This window comes from Myotis nattereri (assembly GCF_964212035.1).
Source record: "Myotis nattereri genome assembly, chromosome: 6".
Classification (NCBI taxonomy): Eukaryota; Metazoa; Chordata; class Mammalia; order Chiroptera; family Vespertilionidae; genus Myotis; species Myotis nattereri.
Genome location: NC_138081.1, coordinates 63775761 through 63793779, shown reverse-complemented (window position 1 = coordinate 63793779; position 18019 = coordinate 63775761). Strand labels below are relative to the sequence as shown.

General features: G+C 42.0%; 1 protein-coding gene across 1 annotated transcript in view; it reads right to left on the bottom strand.

Annotated features, from left to right (window-relative positions):
* Positions 1-3300: 3300 nt before the first annotated feature.
* The window catches only part of RPF2 (ribosome production factor 2 homolog), a 36842-nt gene continuing 22123 nt past the window's right edge, over positions 3301-18019 (bottom strand). Inside the window, exons 8-10 of the mRNA XM_081094237.1 lie at positions 11500-11602; positions 4270-4414; positions 3301-3544 (exon numbers count right to left, since the gene is read on the bottom strand). Coding sequence (XP_080950363.1) covers positions 3365-3544; positions 4270-4414; positions 11500-11602 — 428 coding nt within the window. The 3' untranslated portion in view covers positions 3301-3364. The remainder of the gene's footprint in view (positions 3545-4269; positions 4415-11499; positions 11603-18019) is intronic.

Sequence of the window (18019 nt, the reverse complement as noted above, 5' to 3'; positions counted from 1 at the left end):
AGGCTTTAGGTCTGGGCAAGGGACCCCTAGCTCCCCGGACTTCCCAGCTCCCATTGCCAGCTCCACCCGCTTCCCGCTATCACTGGTGGGGCGGCAAAGGCGCCAGGTTCTCTGATCATGGCTGGGGGGCAGGGCTGCCTTTGCCCTGCCCCCGGCTCTTAGCTCCCCCCTGGGTTTCCAATCACCGTCAGTGGCAGGGGGCTTCTTCCGTCCTTTCCCTTTTGCCTCCCAGCATTGTGCCTACATATGCAAATTAACCGCCATCTTTGTTGGTGGTTAACCGCCATCTTAGTTGGCAGTTAATTTGCATATCACCCTGATTAGCCAATGGGAAAGGTAGCGGATGTACGGCTAATTACCATGTTTCTCTTTTATTAGATAGGATTGGCTTGTACTATTACAGGAGTTTCTTTGTTAGGGACTCAATCAAGGAACCTAAATTCTACACTTAGAGAAAATAAGTATACAACACTAAAAGGAGAAAGTAGAAAGCTTCTTCCCATTTTCCTAGGCACACAGCCAGTCTTCAAGAAAATTTTAGGCCTGGTCAACGTGGTTCAGTGGTTGAGCGTCGATCTACGAACCAGAGGTCAGTTTGATTCCCAGCCAGGGCCCAAACCTAGGTTGTGGGTTTCATCTGCAGTTGGGAATGTATGGGAGGCAACCAATCAATGTTCTCTCTCTCTCACTTCCTCTCTCTAAAAAACCTATTAAGAATAAAATTCATTTAAAAATAAAGCTGAAACCGGTTTGGCTCAGTGGATAGAGCGTTGGCCTGAAGACTGAAGGGTCCCGGGTTCGATTCTGGTCAAGGGCATGTACCTGGGTTGCGGGCACATCCCCAGTAGGAGATGTGCAGGAGGCGGCTGATCGATGTTTCTCTCTCATCGATGTTTCAAACTCTCTCTCTCCCTTCCTCTCTGTAAAAAATCAATAAAATATAAATTAATTACAAATCAAACTGCCGTATGACCCAGTGATTCCACTTCTGGGTATATATCTGAAAGAGCTCAAAACAATAATTCGAAAGAACATATGCCAGCCGTGGGCAAACTACGGCCTGCGGGCCGGATCTGGCCCGTTTGAAATGAATAAAACTAAAAAAAAAAGACCGTACCCTTTTATGTAATGTTTACTTTGAATTTATATTAGTTCACACAAACACTCCATCCATGCTTTTGTTCCGGCCCTCCGGTCCAGTTTAGGAACCCATTGTGGCCCTCGAGTCAAAAAGTTTGCCCACCCCTGACATATGCACCCTTATGTACATTGCAGCACTACTTACAATAGACAAGATTTGAAAGAAGCCCAAGTGCCCATCAGTAGATGAGTGGATAAAAAAACTGGGGTAGGTTTACACAATGGAATACTACTTGGCTGTTAAGAAGGAATGCTTACCTTTTTGTCAACAGCATGGATGGACCTGGAGAGTATTATGTCAAGTGAAAGCCAGTCAGCAAAAGACATGTACAGTGGAACCTCGGTTCTTGAACTTAAATTCATTCTGGAAGGCTGTTGGAGAAGCCATTTGTTTGAAAACCGAATCATTTTTCCCCCATTAGAAATAATATAAATTGAATGAATCTGTTCCAGACCCCAAATGATTGAGCTTTTTGTTTCTTTTATTGATTTCAGAGAGGAAGAGGGATAGATAGAAACATCAATGAGAATCACTGATTGGCTGCCTCCTGCACACCCCCTACTGGAGATCAAGTCTGCAACCAGGGCATGTGGACTGACCAGGAATTGAACCATGACCTCCTGGTTCATAGGTCAGTGCTCAACTACCGAACCACACCTGCTGAGCACGATTCCGTTTTAACCTTTCTTACATACAGTACCCATCGAATGTACTGTTTAGTCTATAAACACTTTTTTAAAAAAATTTATTGAACCACCCCCTACTAATGTTAAACGAATCACTTTTAGCAATCAGTCAAGGGATGTCTTTCAGGTCAGCCTGATTTTTTTTTTAACCCTCACCTGAGTTAGAGAGTGGGAGAGGGAAAGACAGAAATATCAATGTGAGAGAAACACATTGACTGATTGCCTCCTGCACCCTGACCAGTGACCGGGCCTAGGAGAAGTCTGCAACCGAGGTACCTGCCCCTGGACTGGAATCCAACCTGGGACTTCTGGTTTGCAGGCTGACGCCCTATCCACTGAGCCAACCCAGCGAGGGCCTAACTGCTTTTCATTTATCCAAATCAACAATATTTTTTTCTACCGTTGTCTATGATCACTGTTTCTTTCACACCCTTAGCAACATTAGCACTTTTGATGGCCTCTTTGTTTTAAAATTGTGATAATCACTGATTTTGCCAGCAACAAAAGCATTAGCTCCTTAGTCTGTGGCCTGAGAGATGCTTTTTGTCATGCTATCAGCTTGTCGGTTCAAACCAAAGTAACTTCAACATTTTTTCTGTGAACAACTTGAGAAGAGAACTGTTTGAGATGGGAGACTTTGAGAAACGGGGTTTGATTTATATGGGGAATCTAATGAACAAAATAAACTAACAAAATAGAAATAGACTTAGATACAGAGAACAAGCTAACAGCTGTCAGTTGGGAAGGGGTTGGCAGGCTAGGTGAAAAAGGTGAAGGGATTAAGCAAAAACAAACAAAAAACCTCAGACACAGTACCAAAGGTTATGGGGGAGGGGCGGGAGGTAGGAGAGGGAAAGGGGATATAGACAGGTGATGGAAGGAGACTTGGCTTGAAGTGGTCAACACACATACGATATACAGATGATGTCTTATAGAATTGTACGCCCAAAACCTATAATTTTACCAACCAATGCCACCACAATAAATTCAATAAAAATATAAAAAATAAAAATTCAAAACAAGCTGCAAACACCCAAGGCCTTTGTGTAACCTTTAGCTGCCTAGTACCCTAAAGTGCCATGTCTTCAATCCTACCCTTTCTCCTTTCTCAGTCTACCCCTATCAAAACTTCCTTTCGCCCCAGCTGGCGTAGCCCAGTGGTAGGCCTTACTGAGTGTGTGTACAGTTGTTTTGCGCCATTTCTGCTTTTCATGGCTTCCTCCTTTTATCTAAAGCTTAACTCGGAAATTCTCTGAAATACCATGGCTGTTCTGGAGACCCTTTCTCACTTACCCACCCAATGACATAGGGGACTTTGCAGGGCAGTGGACAGATGGAAATATACCATAGAGAAAAATATGGTGCACCAGGGTGTAATATCTCAAGTAAGACTATTACTGTTTCTAATACAGATTTTAAGTAAATTATTATAACAATATACAAAATCTTGTAAGAAAGAAACATAGAAATGGCTGATGCTTGATAATTCTCTTTATGTCAACAGACTACAATGAAACTAGTTTTTTGCCAAGTTCCATCAATTTTTTTTAATTCTCTTTGACTTTCTCTCCTGGTCTTCTGTTATCCTTTCTACAGGTCGCTTCTTCAGCCCCTTCATTTTTCTGGTTTGTAGTTTGCTTAGGTCTTGCTTCTGCATATGAATCCTTCCATAAGTTGTACCAAAAGTATCATGGGAGATATTTTTCTTCTTCTTTGGCTATGAAATAGAATATATATATTTAACAGTCTCTAGTATCATGAACTGGCAAAAAAAAAAAAATCTAATGTACAACTACCTTACTAATTTCCACTAGTGAGCATCCCTTTGATGCTATAGTCTATAGTCCTTATCAACCTTTCTTCTCAAATTTAAGTGTACATAGAAATCACTTGCAGATCTTGTTAAAATGCAGATTATGATTAAGTCTAGGGCGGGACCTGAGATTCAGTATTTCTAACAATTCCCAAGTGAATTGTCAGACCCCACACTTCGATATGCAACATAATAGACTACACTAACCTTTCACGTGCATTGAGAGAATTTCCTGTGTTTAGCTTAAAGAATTGTGACTATCATATCTTTATTGGCATTCCAGAGATGTCATCTCTCCTTGTCTTGTAAAACCATTCAAAAGCCAGAACACTTTTTATGCAAGCACATCCTGTGCTCTAATTCCCCAGTCTTCACAATACCCAAAACAATTTTCCTTTTTGCTGAAAACTGGCAGCAATCTTGGCTACCAGAAAGTTCTCAGCCACACTCGATCCTGGTTTCTGCAACTCTTTTATTATCTTTGTGGTTGGCTTATTTGCTTCTTCCCCTTTTTTTGGTTCTGGGAGTCTGATTTTATCTGTTATTCTGATCTCTTTAGGTATGCCCTTTAATGTATGCCACAAATCCTTTTTGGAAAGAGTGGAATATACAATCCACCAGTCATGTACCTTGAGGGCTTTTGGCATTTTCATGGATAACTTATAAAGGTCATCTGAGGCCAAATGTGTCCTCCTCAGCACCAGGTCCAATGAGGGCCCCATCTCTTCCAATTCAATCCGTGGTGTTCTGCAACCTGATTTCTTCAACAGCAGCCTTCGTAAATAGGAAAAAGGAAATGTTGCTCTGACTTTGATAAACATCCCATCCCCACCCAGTATTTTTGTCCAAGAGAATTACAGTTCCATAAATGATGAGAGAAGAAAAAAGAAGAAAGCACAGTAAGGAATACCCAAGAGACCAGCAAATACCAGGAAGTGCGTGTGCAAAAACTCATCACCAGCCCTTTGGGCCTTAAGTGCGTCACATGCAGACAGCCTACCAATACAGACCACCCATGGGGGGTGCATTTACCGGCCACAGTAGGAGTCATAGTGATAAATATGCTGTATAAGACACAGCAATTTACAACTAACTGAACAAGGCCAAAAAAAAAAAGAAGAAAAATACCTCATCAGCCTAGGATTTGTAAAGAGCTGAAATGTGGTTGGTTTTTTAAAGATATACTGACATTAAAAGATAAATAGATATTAAGAAGATAAATGAATATAAGTACATGAATATTAGTATGGGACTTGAAGGGAGCAAACACAGGGAAAAAGAGCCTAAAAGAGAGTCCGTAGGCAGCCATTCTCTTTATATGGTTCCAGGAGGAGAGAGAATGCCTGCCTCGGGCTCACTAAGGGGAAAATAGTTTTAGAAGCTTAAGTTGGCTGGTTTAGGGCATCTTCCCAAAGAGCTAATGCCAAGCATACAGGAGCAGCGATCATTTAACTGTCATATCACACATACTTCTGCATTTGCATCCACATTTTCAGAACCTCTAAATAAACCATCTTTATAATGCTGAACTCATATCAAGATTAGTACCTTGATGAACACATCAAGAAAAAACGTGCTGACTACTTAAGAAATCAGGGAAATTACATAGAAATTTTCAATAAAAAAGTTTTCTACTACTGCCCTAGTGTGGCTCAGGTGGTTGGGCACCATCCCATGTACCGAATGGCTGTCAGTTCCATTCCCAATCAGGGCACATGCCTGCATTGTGGGCTCCATCCCTAGTTGGGGGTATGCAAGAGGCAGCTGATCGATGTTTCTCTTTCTAAAAAATACCAAATCAATTAAAAAAAATTTTTTTTTTAAATTTCTCTACTGCTTAAGATGCTCATTTTCAAATAAATGGAAAACCTGTTGATCTAGGACAATTCATGGCATGCCTGATGGATTCAGGTTGCCTGAGTACCACTAGGTGTGGCAAGACTGCTTTAAAGCACCTTTTTATTTATATAAGTGTGCTCCTAGCCAGAACCGGTTTGGCTCAGTGGATAGAGCGTCGGCCTGCAGACTGAAAGGTCCCAGGTTCGATTCCGGTCAAGGGCATGTACCTGGGTTGCGGGCACATCCCCAGTAGGAGATGTGCAGGAGGCAGCTGATCGATGTTTCTCTCTCATCGATGTTTCTAACTCTCTATCCCTCTCCCTTCCTCTCTGTGAAAAATCAATAAAATATATTTAAAAAAAAAAAAAAAAAAAGAAGTAAAAAGTGTGCTCCTAACAAATAATTTTTAAATGGTATTATAATTGATTATCTTCTCTCTATATAAAAGGCTAATATGCAAAGTCTCCCCTCAGAAGTTCGACTCGGAGTTTGATCACTCACTATGATGTGCGCTGACCACTGGGGGGTGGCATGGAACAAAGGAAGGCCCTGATCGGCCCTGATGGTTGGCCAGGCCTAGGGACCCTATGCATGTATGAATTTCATGCACTGGGCCTCTACTTTCCAACTAACTATATATGTTGCTATTTTTCAAAGAAGTTATAGTGCCATCCTGTCAATGTAAATGACCTCATCTTAATCACTTTACCAAGCATGTGTACTGCTCAGAAACAGAAGGAAATGCTCTCTAGTTTTCAGTTCCCTGCCATGGTTTCTGGTGATAGGCCTATTAAGCTTTTGATAGTGATATCTAGAATCTAAAATTATCACTTGTTAAGCCTTTAACAACCTCTTCACTCTTTCTCAAAGGCAATATATTAATAGAGAATTTATAAATGATTTTTGTGATTATGCTAAGAAAAACAAAGACTACTGCCTGACCAGTGTGGCTCAGTGGTTGAGCTTTGACTTATGAAGCAGGAGGTCACAGTTCTATTTCCTATCAGGACACATGCCCAGGTTGCAGGCTCAATCCCTAGTGTGGGGCATGCGGGAGACAGCCAATCAATGATTCTCATCATTGATATTTCTATCCTCTCTCCCTCTACCCCCTCTGAAATCAATAAAAATATATTAAAAAAAAAAAAAAAGAAAATAAAAAGACTACTGTTGACTCATTAAAAACAAACAAAATAGCCCTGACTGATTTGGCTCAGTGGATAGAGCGTCGGCCTGTGGACTGAAGGGTCCCAGGTTCAATTCCAGTCAAGGGCATGTACCATGGTTGCAGGCACATTCCCAGTAGGGGTTGTGCAGGAGGCAGCTGATTGATGTCTCTCTCATCAATATTTCTAACTCTCTATCCCTCTCCCTTCCTCTCTGTAAAAAATCAATAAAATATATTTTTTAAAAAACACAAACAAAATAAAAACCATTTCCTTTGCCTTCATCCCATTATACACACTGAAGTTTTTAAAAGATAGCATAGTCCCCCTGCTCCAATCCGTAGTTTCATTGTCCACGGTTTCAGTTACCCATGGTCAACAGTGGCCTGAAAATATTAAACAGAAAATTCCAGAAATAAACTATTCATAAGTTTTAAATCATGCATTGTTCTGAGTAGCCTCATGAAAACTCCCACCATCCTGCTCTGTCAGGGCCCAGGATGTGAATCATCCCTTTGCCCAGCATCTCTATGCTGTACAAGCTTCCTGACCGTCACGTACAAGCCACCTCAGTATCAGATCAGCTGTCGAGGTATTGCAATGCTTGTGTTCATGTTACCCTTATTTTACTTAATAATGGCCCAAAATGCAAGAGTAGTGATACTGACAACTCAGATATGCCAAAGAGAAGTGTTAAGTGCTTCCTTTCAGTGAAAAGATGAAAGTTCTCCATTTACTAGGAGAAGAAGGAAAAAGTCCTACACTGAGGTTGTTAAGATCCATGGTAAGAATGAATCTTCTATCCATGAAATTATGAAGAAGGAAAAGGAAATCTGTGGTAATTTTGCTGTCTTACCTCAAACTGTAAAAGATAAGGCCACAGTACATGATAAGTTAAGATGGAAAGAGACATTAAATTCATGGGTGGAAGACATGAACAGAACACGTGTTCTGACTGACAGCAATGTGTCGCACCAGAAAGCATAGTGCCTGTATGAAGACTTAAGCAAGGGATCCCCTAAAAGAAGTACACCAAGCCATTTTCTGAAAGTAAGGGATGGTTACAGATTCAGGAATAGGTTTGGACTGAAAATATAAAAATTACTGGAGAGCCACATCTGTTGATGAAGAAACTAACAAGTTGAAGAAGTTGATTAGGGCTCAGTACTATCCTCAGTTTTAGGCACCTACTTGGAGGGTCTTGGAACATATGAACCATGGGTAAGGGGGGACTACTGTACACATTTCAATTCCAGGCTTTCCTATCTCCAACCAAATACCTATTGCCCAGAACTTTTACATCATATGCCTAACCTCAGATCCTAACCTCAAGTTTTGTTTTGTTTTCTCTATAAGCTCTAAATCAAAAGTGACATTGAGTTTTACAAGACCATATGGTATAAGATACAGGGACACAAAGACAAACAGAATTCAGTTCCTTCCCTCTCAAATGGGCTCCAGCTATTAGACATGATAATTGGTCATTTCCATATACTTTTAAATATTATTTGCATACTTCTTGAGAAAGACTGGCATTACCACTCTTGTTCAAATTATAATTCCTTATTGTTCTCCCTTGCATATCCCTCTCTTCTACTGAGTTTCTGTTCTCACACTTAACTCTCTTGCCTAGTAAGTTATGTCTGCTTGTAAAGGTATGCTAACACTTCCTATTTTGCTTATTTATCCCCATAAAACATAACCAATGCCATTGCAAAGACATGCGTGGACGTTATTGAAGATTTTGTTTCATATGAATGGCTCTGGACCTATATTGAATAAAGTTCTCCAAGGAATACGAACTGTCAATATACATAAGGAAGTAATTATTATAGGGTATACAGGAGGAGGTCAGTAACACTGACTGATTCCCCGAGTGGGTCTAAAATCAGTAAGAAAGGAGAGAGGGCGGGATGCAGTGCAGCCGATACAAACGTCCGAGGAGCCACACAAGTCACTGCTGTAATTCAGACCCAACCGAACAAGGCAGAAAACCCAACTCTGAGTCTGTCACATTCCCACCTCTATCTGCACCCTCCCTCCCTCTTATAAAATATCTCAGAATTACCTAAATGGTATTGCTACACTTTTAAAAAGAAAAGGAGACCTTGAGAAGAGACCTGCTCATATCATGTGGCTGAGTTCCAGCCCAGAGAGACAGGTCAGAGGTGTGCACATTCCCGGGAACACCTCTTTCTTCCCAAGCCAAGCGTGGCACAGCCCCTGGAGGCTAAACTAATCCACATGTTCAGTAATTTTCCCAATAGCAGTTAGCTGTCAATCACCCTTTCCATTTTCCATTTCAAATCAATAGCTAATAGGCCTTAGGGGGCATATATGAAATGCCTGGAATTAAAATGTTACACCAAGGTCTCTAGTTTTAAAAATTCAAACTTTTGTTTTGTTAATCCTCAACCAAAGGTATTTCTTCTATGATATTTAGAGAAAGTGGAATGGAGGGAGGGGGGAGAAGGGGAGAGAAACATCAACGTGAGAGAGACACATCATTTGGTTGCCTCCCGCATGCACCTCCCTCCCCGCTTCTGTCCACAGGTGGAGTCTAACCATGGAGCTATACCAGAAAGTGCAAAAATAAATTCAAACTTTTTTTCCCATTACAGGACTGCCATGCTAACCTAATGGTGATTCCACAAATTATATATATATTTTTAATATATTTTTACTCATTTCAGAGAGGAAGGCAGAGAGAGACAGAAACAACGATGAGAGAGAAACTGATTGGCTGCTTCCTGCACGCCCCCTACTGGGGATCAAGCCTGCAACCTGGGCATGTGCCCTTGACCAGAATCGAACCTGGGACCCTTCAGTGCGCAGGCCGACACTCCATCCACTGAGCCAAACCAGCTAGGGCCACAAATTATATTCTTCTTAAAATAAACAGATAAGTGAATGTGCACAGTTATACTGCTAATTTATCCTCATTCAGAAATCTGATTTGCTAGTTTTCCATTTCTTAAATTTTCTCTGTGCTTCTTTCTTTTCACTAAATGCAAGTTCTGATACTTCCTTTGAAACTGTTCACTATGAGAGTTTTTCAGTTATTATTATTATTCATTTCATTTGTATCCTCCTAGTCTCATTTAACACAAGTTTTCAAAAAAAATTTATGTCAGTGATTATTCATCTTTTACTGTATTTCTTGTTCTCTAAATAGGGGACACCGACTTTATAATAAAATATACTCTTAAAAGCCCCAAAATCAAGTTGGGAAATTTAAATAACAGATTTAAGGGGCTTTCAAGTTTAACAAGCCAAAAATGATTATAAAATCCCTAATTATCTATACTAATAATAGAGGAATATGCAAATTGTCTGGGACGCCATCACAGTAACGAGCAGCAGGCTGCATGGGGTGACCAGGCCGGCAGGGGGGTTAGTGAGGAACGACCAAATGACTGAACAGCAGGCTGCGTGGGGCAACCAGGTCGGCAGTTGGGGGTGACCAGGCTGGCCGGGGTGGGGGGGAGGGGGGCAGTAAGGGGCTACCAGGCCAGCGCGGGCAATTAGGGGTGACCAGGCCGGCAGAGGGGGGCAGTTGAGGGCGACCAGGGCAGCAGGCAGGTGAGCAGTTAGGAGCCAGCAGTCCCGGATTGTGAGAGGGATGTCCAACTGCCAGTTTAGGCCCGATCCTGCGGACATCCCCCGAGGGGTTCCAGATTGGAGAGGGTGCAGGCTGGGCTGAGCCCCCCCCCCCCATGAATTTCGTGCACCAGGCCTCTAGTGTTTTATAGTCATGTGGACATTGTATTGCATTTCCTTCTATTGTTATTTAAAGGAGAGGAAAATGGAAAACAAGCGGTGGTAGTATTAGTCATACGGTAAACACTGAGTATCTCTGACTCCATCAATACAACTGAGACAAAGACGGAAAATACTGACAAAAGACGTGAATATTTAGTTTCCTTTGGACGCTCACTGGCCATAAGCTGGTCAACCACCTATCGACACTAAGCTGCTGGCTTTCAGGCTGCCCTGCCAGGCCACAATTCACAGTAAACATCAGTCTGAAGTTGGTGTTCAAAGGAAGGCAGTTTGTTGGAGTCAATGTACCCTCTAGGAAAGCCTGGGCTCTATCAACTCAAAAGCACAATTGTAGCATGTCATTAAGCTTTTTAATAAAAACAAAATGAGCTTGGTAGGATTTAGACTGTGGTGGGGGTAAGGACAGAAGGCCTTGGCTGAAGAAAAGGGGGTAAAATGAATGTAGGCACTGAATCTTATTCCTTTCAGACTTTATTTTTTTAGACTCAGGGTTTTGAAATCTGCTTTGCCTGGCCTAGGTCTTTCGGCTTGGTGCTCTAAATCTAGTCAAGAAGATTAAGGAGATACTGCTTAAAGGTAGGGAGGGTCAAGACTGCATTAGTGGTCTGGCTGGTGTGGCTCAGTAGCTGAGTGTCGATCTTTAAAACAGGTCACAGTTCAATTCCTGGTCAAGGCACAAGCCTGGGTTGCAGGCATGATCCCGTGTGGGGTGTGCAGGAGGCAGCCAATCAATGGTTCTCTCTCATCATTGATGTTTCTCTCTCTATCCCTTCCTCTCTGAAATCAATAAAATATATATTAAAAAAAAATTACTGCATTAGTGCTCTAAGCTCAGAAGAAGTGCAGCGATAGGTCTCCAGGGCCCTGGAAAAGTAGGGTTCAGACAGAAGTGAGCAGGAAGGAGAATGACAAAATTAAGGCTCAGCACAGAGTGACTGTGGCCCTGGTATTCTTCAAGCTCTCGAAACACACATTTGGCCCAACATCAATTCTAAGTCTGAGCTCTAAAAACAGTCACACTAAAATACTAACCATGGGGATTAATAAAAACATGCTAAGAAATACACTTACTTATAGCTTCGAAAGTAAATCTTCCCATTCAGTGCAGTGAAGTGTAGGACATACTCTAAACCAGCCAGGCGGATATTTGATACTGTGGGGCCTCTGAAAAAATCTAAAAGCACATATTAGATTGTTAAAAAAGACTAACATACTCTTTTTTTTTAAATGAAATCTTTATTGTTGCAAGTATTACATATGTCCCCCTTTCACCTTCCCCCATTGATCCCTTGTCGCCTACCCCCATCCCCCATCCCAGGCCATTTGTCTGTGTCCATGAGTTATGCATCTATGCATAAAAGTTCTTTGGTTGATCTCTTCCCACCCACTCCCTACCCCCACCTTCACTCTGAGATTCCACAGTCTGTTACATGCTTCTATAAGACTAACATGTTTTTAAAATTCAGTTATAAAGAGCTGCATTCTAAATGCTCTGTTTGTACCAATACTTTTCTAAAAAGATAAGATAGCATAAAGCTAATCCCTGAAAAATGTCTGACTGTTCCATCCAACCCCTCTACTAATCTCATGACTTTATTTTCTGTTTAGTTTACTAAGCCATTTTTATTTTTCAGTTTTGAAGTTCTTCCTCTAAACCAGTGGTTCTCAACCTTCTGGCCCTTTAAATACAGTTCCTCATGTTGTGACCCAACCATAAAATTATTTTCATTGCTACTTCAAACTGTAATGTTGCTACTGTTATGAATCATAATGTAAATACTGATATGCAGGATGGTCTTAGGCGACCCCTGTGAAAGGGTCGTTGGACCGCCAAAGGGGATGCGACCCACAGGTTGAGAACTGCTGCAAACCAATGCTCAGCATAACCAATGGACAGTGGACAGAGACACTGGTTGGCTGGCTGGAGAAGACTGGCTGTGGAGCACACTGTCCACCAGGAGGCAGCTCCTGCATTGAGCATCTAACCCCTGGTGGTTGGTGCATGTTATAGCGACCAGTCGTTCCAGTCGCTTAGGCTTTTGTATCCTTCCTAACAATAGACAAACATGGTAATTGACCGTACCTTCACTACCCCTCCCATTGGCTAATCAGCGTGATATGCAAATTAACCGCCAACAAAGATGGCGGCTAATTTGCATACTGCAGGCAGGGCAGGGCCATCCCGCCTGCCCCGCCGTCATCTGGGCCTGCTATTTGCGACCTGAGGCGGTGGGGCGGGACAGCACCATCCCGCCTACCCTGCTGCCATCCGGGCCTGCTATCTGCGACCCGGGGCAGCAGGCATCTGTGTGCGACCCGACCCAGGGCGGCCGGCGGGGCAGCAGCAATCGGCCGGCCCGCCCAGACGTCCCATGTGCGACCTGACCCAGGGTGGCCAGACGGGACACAGCGATCAGCCATTCCACCCGGGCATCCTGTGTGCGACCTGACCCAGGGTGGCCAGGCTGGGCAGCAGCGATCGGCTGGCCTGCCCAGACATCCCATGTGCAATCTGACCCGGGGTGGCCAGGCGGGGCAGCAGCAATCGGCCGGCCCGCCCAGGCGTCCCGTGTGCGACCCGACCCAGGGCGGCGCCCCAACCCCCGATCGGCCCTGCCGTGTTCGTGACCCGGGGAGGCGGGGGCAGCACCGAGGGATCGGGCCTGCTGACTGCCACCCAGGGAGCGGGCCTAAGCCAGCAGGTGGTTATCTCCCGAGGGGTCCCAGACTATGAGAGAGCACAAGTAAGGCTGAGGGACACCTCCCCACGCCCCCCTCCCCAGCCAGTGTACAAATTTTTGTGCCCCGGGCTTCCAGTATATAGATAATAAGACTAAATACCGAATTTTAAAAACCAGGCAAAGATTTAAATTGATACTTCACCATAGATACATGAATGGCCAATAAGCACATAAAAAGATATTCAACATCATTAATAATTAGAAAATACAAATTAAAGTTACAATGATAACAATACTTTATTTTGTAGATCTAACTTTGGAAACACACTACTATCAGGATACAACACCCAATGGTCTACCAAGTATTGGCAAGTAGTGGGGCAACTGGAGCTCTCATAAACTGCTGATGGGAATGTAAAATGGGACCTCATTGGAAAGCAGTTTGGCAGTTTCTTAAAATGTTAAAGATGGACTACTCAAATGACTACCATCCTATTCCTAGCTCTTTACCTAATAGAAATGAAAGCATATGCCCTTACAAAAATCCTATATAATAAAAGGCTAATATGAAACTTGTCCCCTCAGGAGTTTGACCAACCAGGAGTTCAACCACTCACTGTGACATGTGCTGACCATTAGGGGGCAACAGAGAACAAAGGGAGGCCCTGGGCCGCAGCCAGCAGCCTGGGGAAGGAATGCCCTGATCAGTCCTGATTGCCAGCCAGGCCTAGGGACCCTACCCGTGCATGAATTTCATGCACTGGGCCTCTAGTTTGTATATAAATATTCATAACAGATCTACTGATAATAGTCTAAAGTTGGAATGAACATAAATGTCTATTGACAGATTAAGGGGATAAACAAATTATGAAATAGCTATAAATAGAATTCTACTCGACAATAAAAAGAAATGATTACTGACACAACAACATGGATGAAACTAAAAAACAATTAGGTAAAGAAGCCAGGCCAAGAAAAGTTCACACTATATGATTCCTTTCATCTAAAATTCTAGAAAATGCAAACTAATCTATAATGACAGAAAGCACATCAGTGTTGGCTTAGAATAGAGAAAAAGGGTGGATTGCAAAGGGGTGCAGGGAAATTTTGGGAGGTGATGGAAAGAAAGGTTCTGTATCTTGACTGCAATGGTTTTCACAGGTGTATACATATGTCAAAATCCATCACATTTTGAAACTTCAAATGCGTACTTGACTGTAACTTAGACCTCAAAAGCTGTTTAATTCCCTGGCCCCTATGGCTCAGTTGGTTGGGCGTCATCCCATGTACCACAAGGTTGCCATTTCAACTCAGGGTCAGGGCACATACCCAGGTTCCGGGCTCGATCTCTAGTAGGAGGCGTGCAGGAGGCAGCTGATTGATGTTTCTCTCTCATTGATGTTTCTATCCCTCTCTCCCTTCTCCCTCTCCCTTCCTCTCTCTCTAAAATCAGTAATAATAAAAAATCTTAAAAATAAGTTGTTTAAAAATAATTAAAAATGAAAAAATTTAAAGTAACCTCTAAATATTGAAAAGAAATGAACCTGTGTTTTGAGCTGCAGGCATAATCATACAGAAAAGAACTATTTCAAGCAACTTCAAAACAGAAATTTGCCCTAGCCAGTTTGGCTCAGTGGATAGAGCATCAGCCTGTGGACTGAAGGGTCCCGGGTTTGATTCCGGTCAAGGGCACATGCCCAGGTTGTGGGCTCAATCCCCAGTGTGCAGGAGGCAGCCAATCAATGATTTTCTCTCATCATTGATGTTTCTCTCTCTCCCTCTCTCTTCCTCTCTGAAATCAATAAAAATATGTATTTAAAGTAAAATAAAAATACAGGAATTTGACCATATCTTCCCAACACAATGTATCTTAGAGAGACAACTGCAAAAAAACCCAAAAAAACTTTACCTGCACTCAGTAGTCATATAACTATTGCTAACAGTGGCATTTTATGCTGAGCCTGTTGTGTGTATAGTACAGTATAAAGTAAATGTATAATTATGTTGAAGACACTGAGAACCTGAATTTTTGTCATGAATGCAAGGTGACAATGTGAAGTTAATGAAGTTAAGATCATCGTGTCCTAAATTTGAGTTAGAAATTTCAGTATGAACTCAGGATATATTTTATATTATCAAACAAACATATTTCATAGTTCTGCCCACTAAAAAAGCCTAGAGACAATGACCAACCCAGAAACAGTCCATAGCACCCAGACTGTGATTTCTAAGATAATTCCTAACTTAAAAACACACCAAAACCAAAAATACCAGGGCACCTTAGAGAAATAGCTGATTCCAGGACTGGGGCACTAAAAGTATAAGAAAAGTTTGAAACATCAAAGGGGTGATGGATTACAGTATATCGAACCTCAGGACACTGCTGAAAAGGCTCACCTTAAAATGGGCAAAAATGATGGCTGAATTAAAATGGGAGATATTATGAGTATAGGAATAAAAAACAACAACCCAGTTAGATATAACTAAGGACATGGAAGAGGTAGAAGATAAATTGGTTATAGTCAGAAGGAAAGCCCCAGTTTGGACATTTTTGTCAATGGGTCAATTCTAAGCAAAAATAAGATCTGATATGTGGCTGTGAACATTAAGTAAATACATTGGAAAAGAGCCAGGGATCAGAGTCTGAGAACAGATCAGACCTGATTCTACCACTTACTAGCTCTTCACTCCAAACAAGTAAATTAACTGGCCTGAATCTCTCCATCCACAACATGGGAATACTATTTCCATAATGAACTGAATGCTTGTGTTCCTCAAAATTCATAAGTTAGTCTGGCCAGTGTGGCTCAGTGCTTCAGTGTTGACCCATGAAACCAAAAGGTTACTGGTTCGATTCCCAGTCAGGGGATATGCCTGGATTGTGGGCTTAATCCCTGGTGGGGGTGTGCAGGAGGCAGCCAATTGATGATGTTTCTTCTCTCATAGATGTTTCTATCTCTCTCTCCCTCTCCCTTCCTCTTTCTCTAAAAATCAATAAAAACATTTATATACTAGAGGCCTGGTGCATGAATTTGTGCACCGGTGGGGTCCAGCCAGTCCACCTCGACTGGAGCTGAGGACGGGCTGGCCAGGGGGAGGGGCTGCAGGAGGTTGGCCACTGGCCCTGCCCCCAATTGGGGCCGAGCTGCCTGGAAGGGGGGGACTGGGGCCGCAGGAGGTCGGTTGGCTGGCCCCGCCCCTGATCGGGGTGGGGGGGCCAATCAGGGGCGGGGCTGCAGAAGGTTGGCCGGCTAGTAGGACCTACTAAGAATAACCACAAATCGATACAGTATTTTTAAAAAGCAAAACAGAAACAAAACTCAGAATGAACAAAATGGGTACCTGCCATGAAAATACTGAAGTTACGAAGTTAACTTTTCTTTCTGGCCAATTATATACACGCGTGCGCGCACACACACACACACACACACACACACACACATACACACACACACTTCCTAGAAGGAAGAAAATCCTTGATAAAAGTCTCTTTCCCTACTGCTCTACTTTATTTCATTTGAACACAAATATAAACCAGAAGTCTGCAGCTGCAATTGAGTATTAAAAACTCAACTTCCCTTGGTACCCAACAATCTCACTCCATTCCTCTACCTTTCTTCTTTCCCCAGATTCCTTTATGGTTTTCACTCCCTCCCACTCATCACTGCAATATGTGGTTATTACTGCCACCTAGTAGAAGCACAAAACAATAAGATCGTTTTTTATAAAAACTATTTAAACAAAAGCAAACAAAAGCACTCTCTGTTCTAACAAATTATAAGTACTACCGTCACTGACTATTAATAATTAATTGGAAGAATTAGAGGGCAAAAGGCAGGGAATCTGGGCCAATCCAGTACAAGTAATAGCAATCTTAACGGGGAAAACAACCTTTTTACTTTGGGGTGCATAATATTGAAAGAAAGAAATTTTGGTCATTGTCTTTCATGCCTGATTTTTTAAGACATAAAAAGTGGCAAAGACTGTGCAAAGGAAATGTTCACTATCACATGATGGACAGGAGAAGCAGAAAAACTCAGGCATTTGGTTTTGATCCCGGTTCACCTACTTAATAGCTCTTAACCTCTCTGAGCCTCTATTTTCCCATCTATAAAATGGAATGTCACCAAATTCAAGAACTCTAGAAAGGATTAAGGAGGTTATAGTGGTACTGGGTTTTCTAAAAATAGTCATTTATTAAAAATGAGAGGTTCTTAAAAAAAGAAAAGGTCTTGCTGATACGGCTCAGTGGTTAGACATTGATTTATGAACCAGGTCAGTTTCATTCCCAGTCAGGGCACATTCCTAGGTTGTGGGCTCCGTCCCCAGTAGGAGGTGTGCAGGAAACAGCTGATCAATGATTCTTTCTCATCATTAATGTTTCTCTCTCTTCCTCTACCTTCCTCTCTGAAATCAATAAAAATATATTTTTTTAAAAATGAGAAGTTTTGAAAATTGTAAACCCAGCACTAAGAACATAAATAATCCTGATAAGGAAAATAAAAGCAATGTGTCTGTCCACACACCCTTTTCTGGTCAGCTCATCTGTAAAGAGTAAGTATACAGTTTGTTTATAATATATACCCCACAAACTTTTCAAAAGTGATATAGGGCAAAGTATGTAAAAATCCAGAAGAAGGGCAACCAAAAATGTATATGGCCTAGCCCAAAAGCTGGTAAGAATGATGCAAGAAAAGCTCAAATGAAATAAATTTAAACTTGAGATAATGCTGAGTATCAGAAGCATCTGTACCTCTAGTTACAAACTAAATTTTTTTCCAGGATTAGATAAGAGCTGGCAGATGTGATTGCATAATATTAAGTATTAGTACCATTTAAGAAATCATGGAGAACAATTATGCCAGCTTTTTAAAAAAGAGAGAAAAAGTTGTTTAAAACTGGTAAAATTA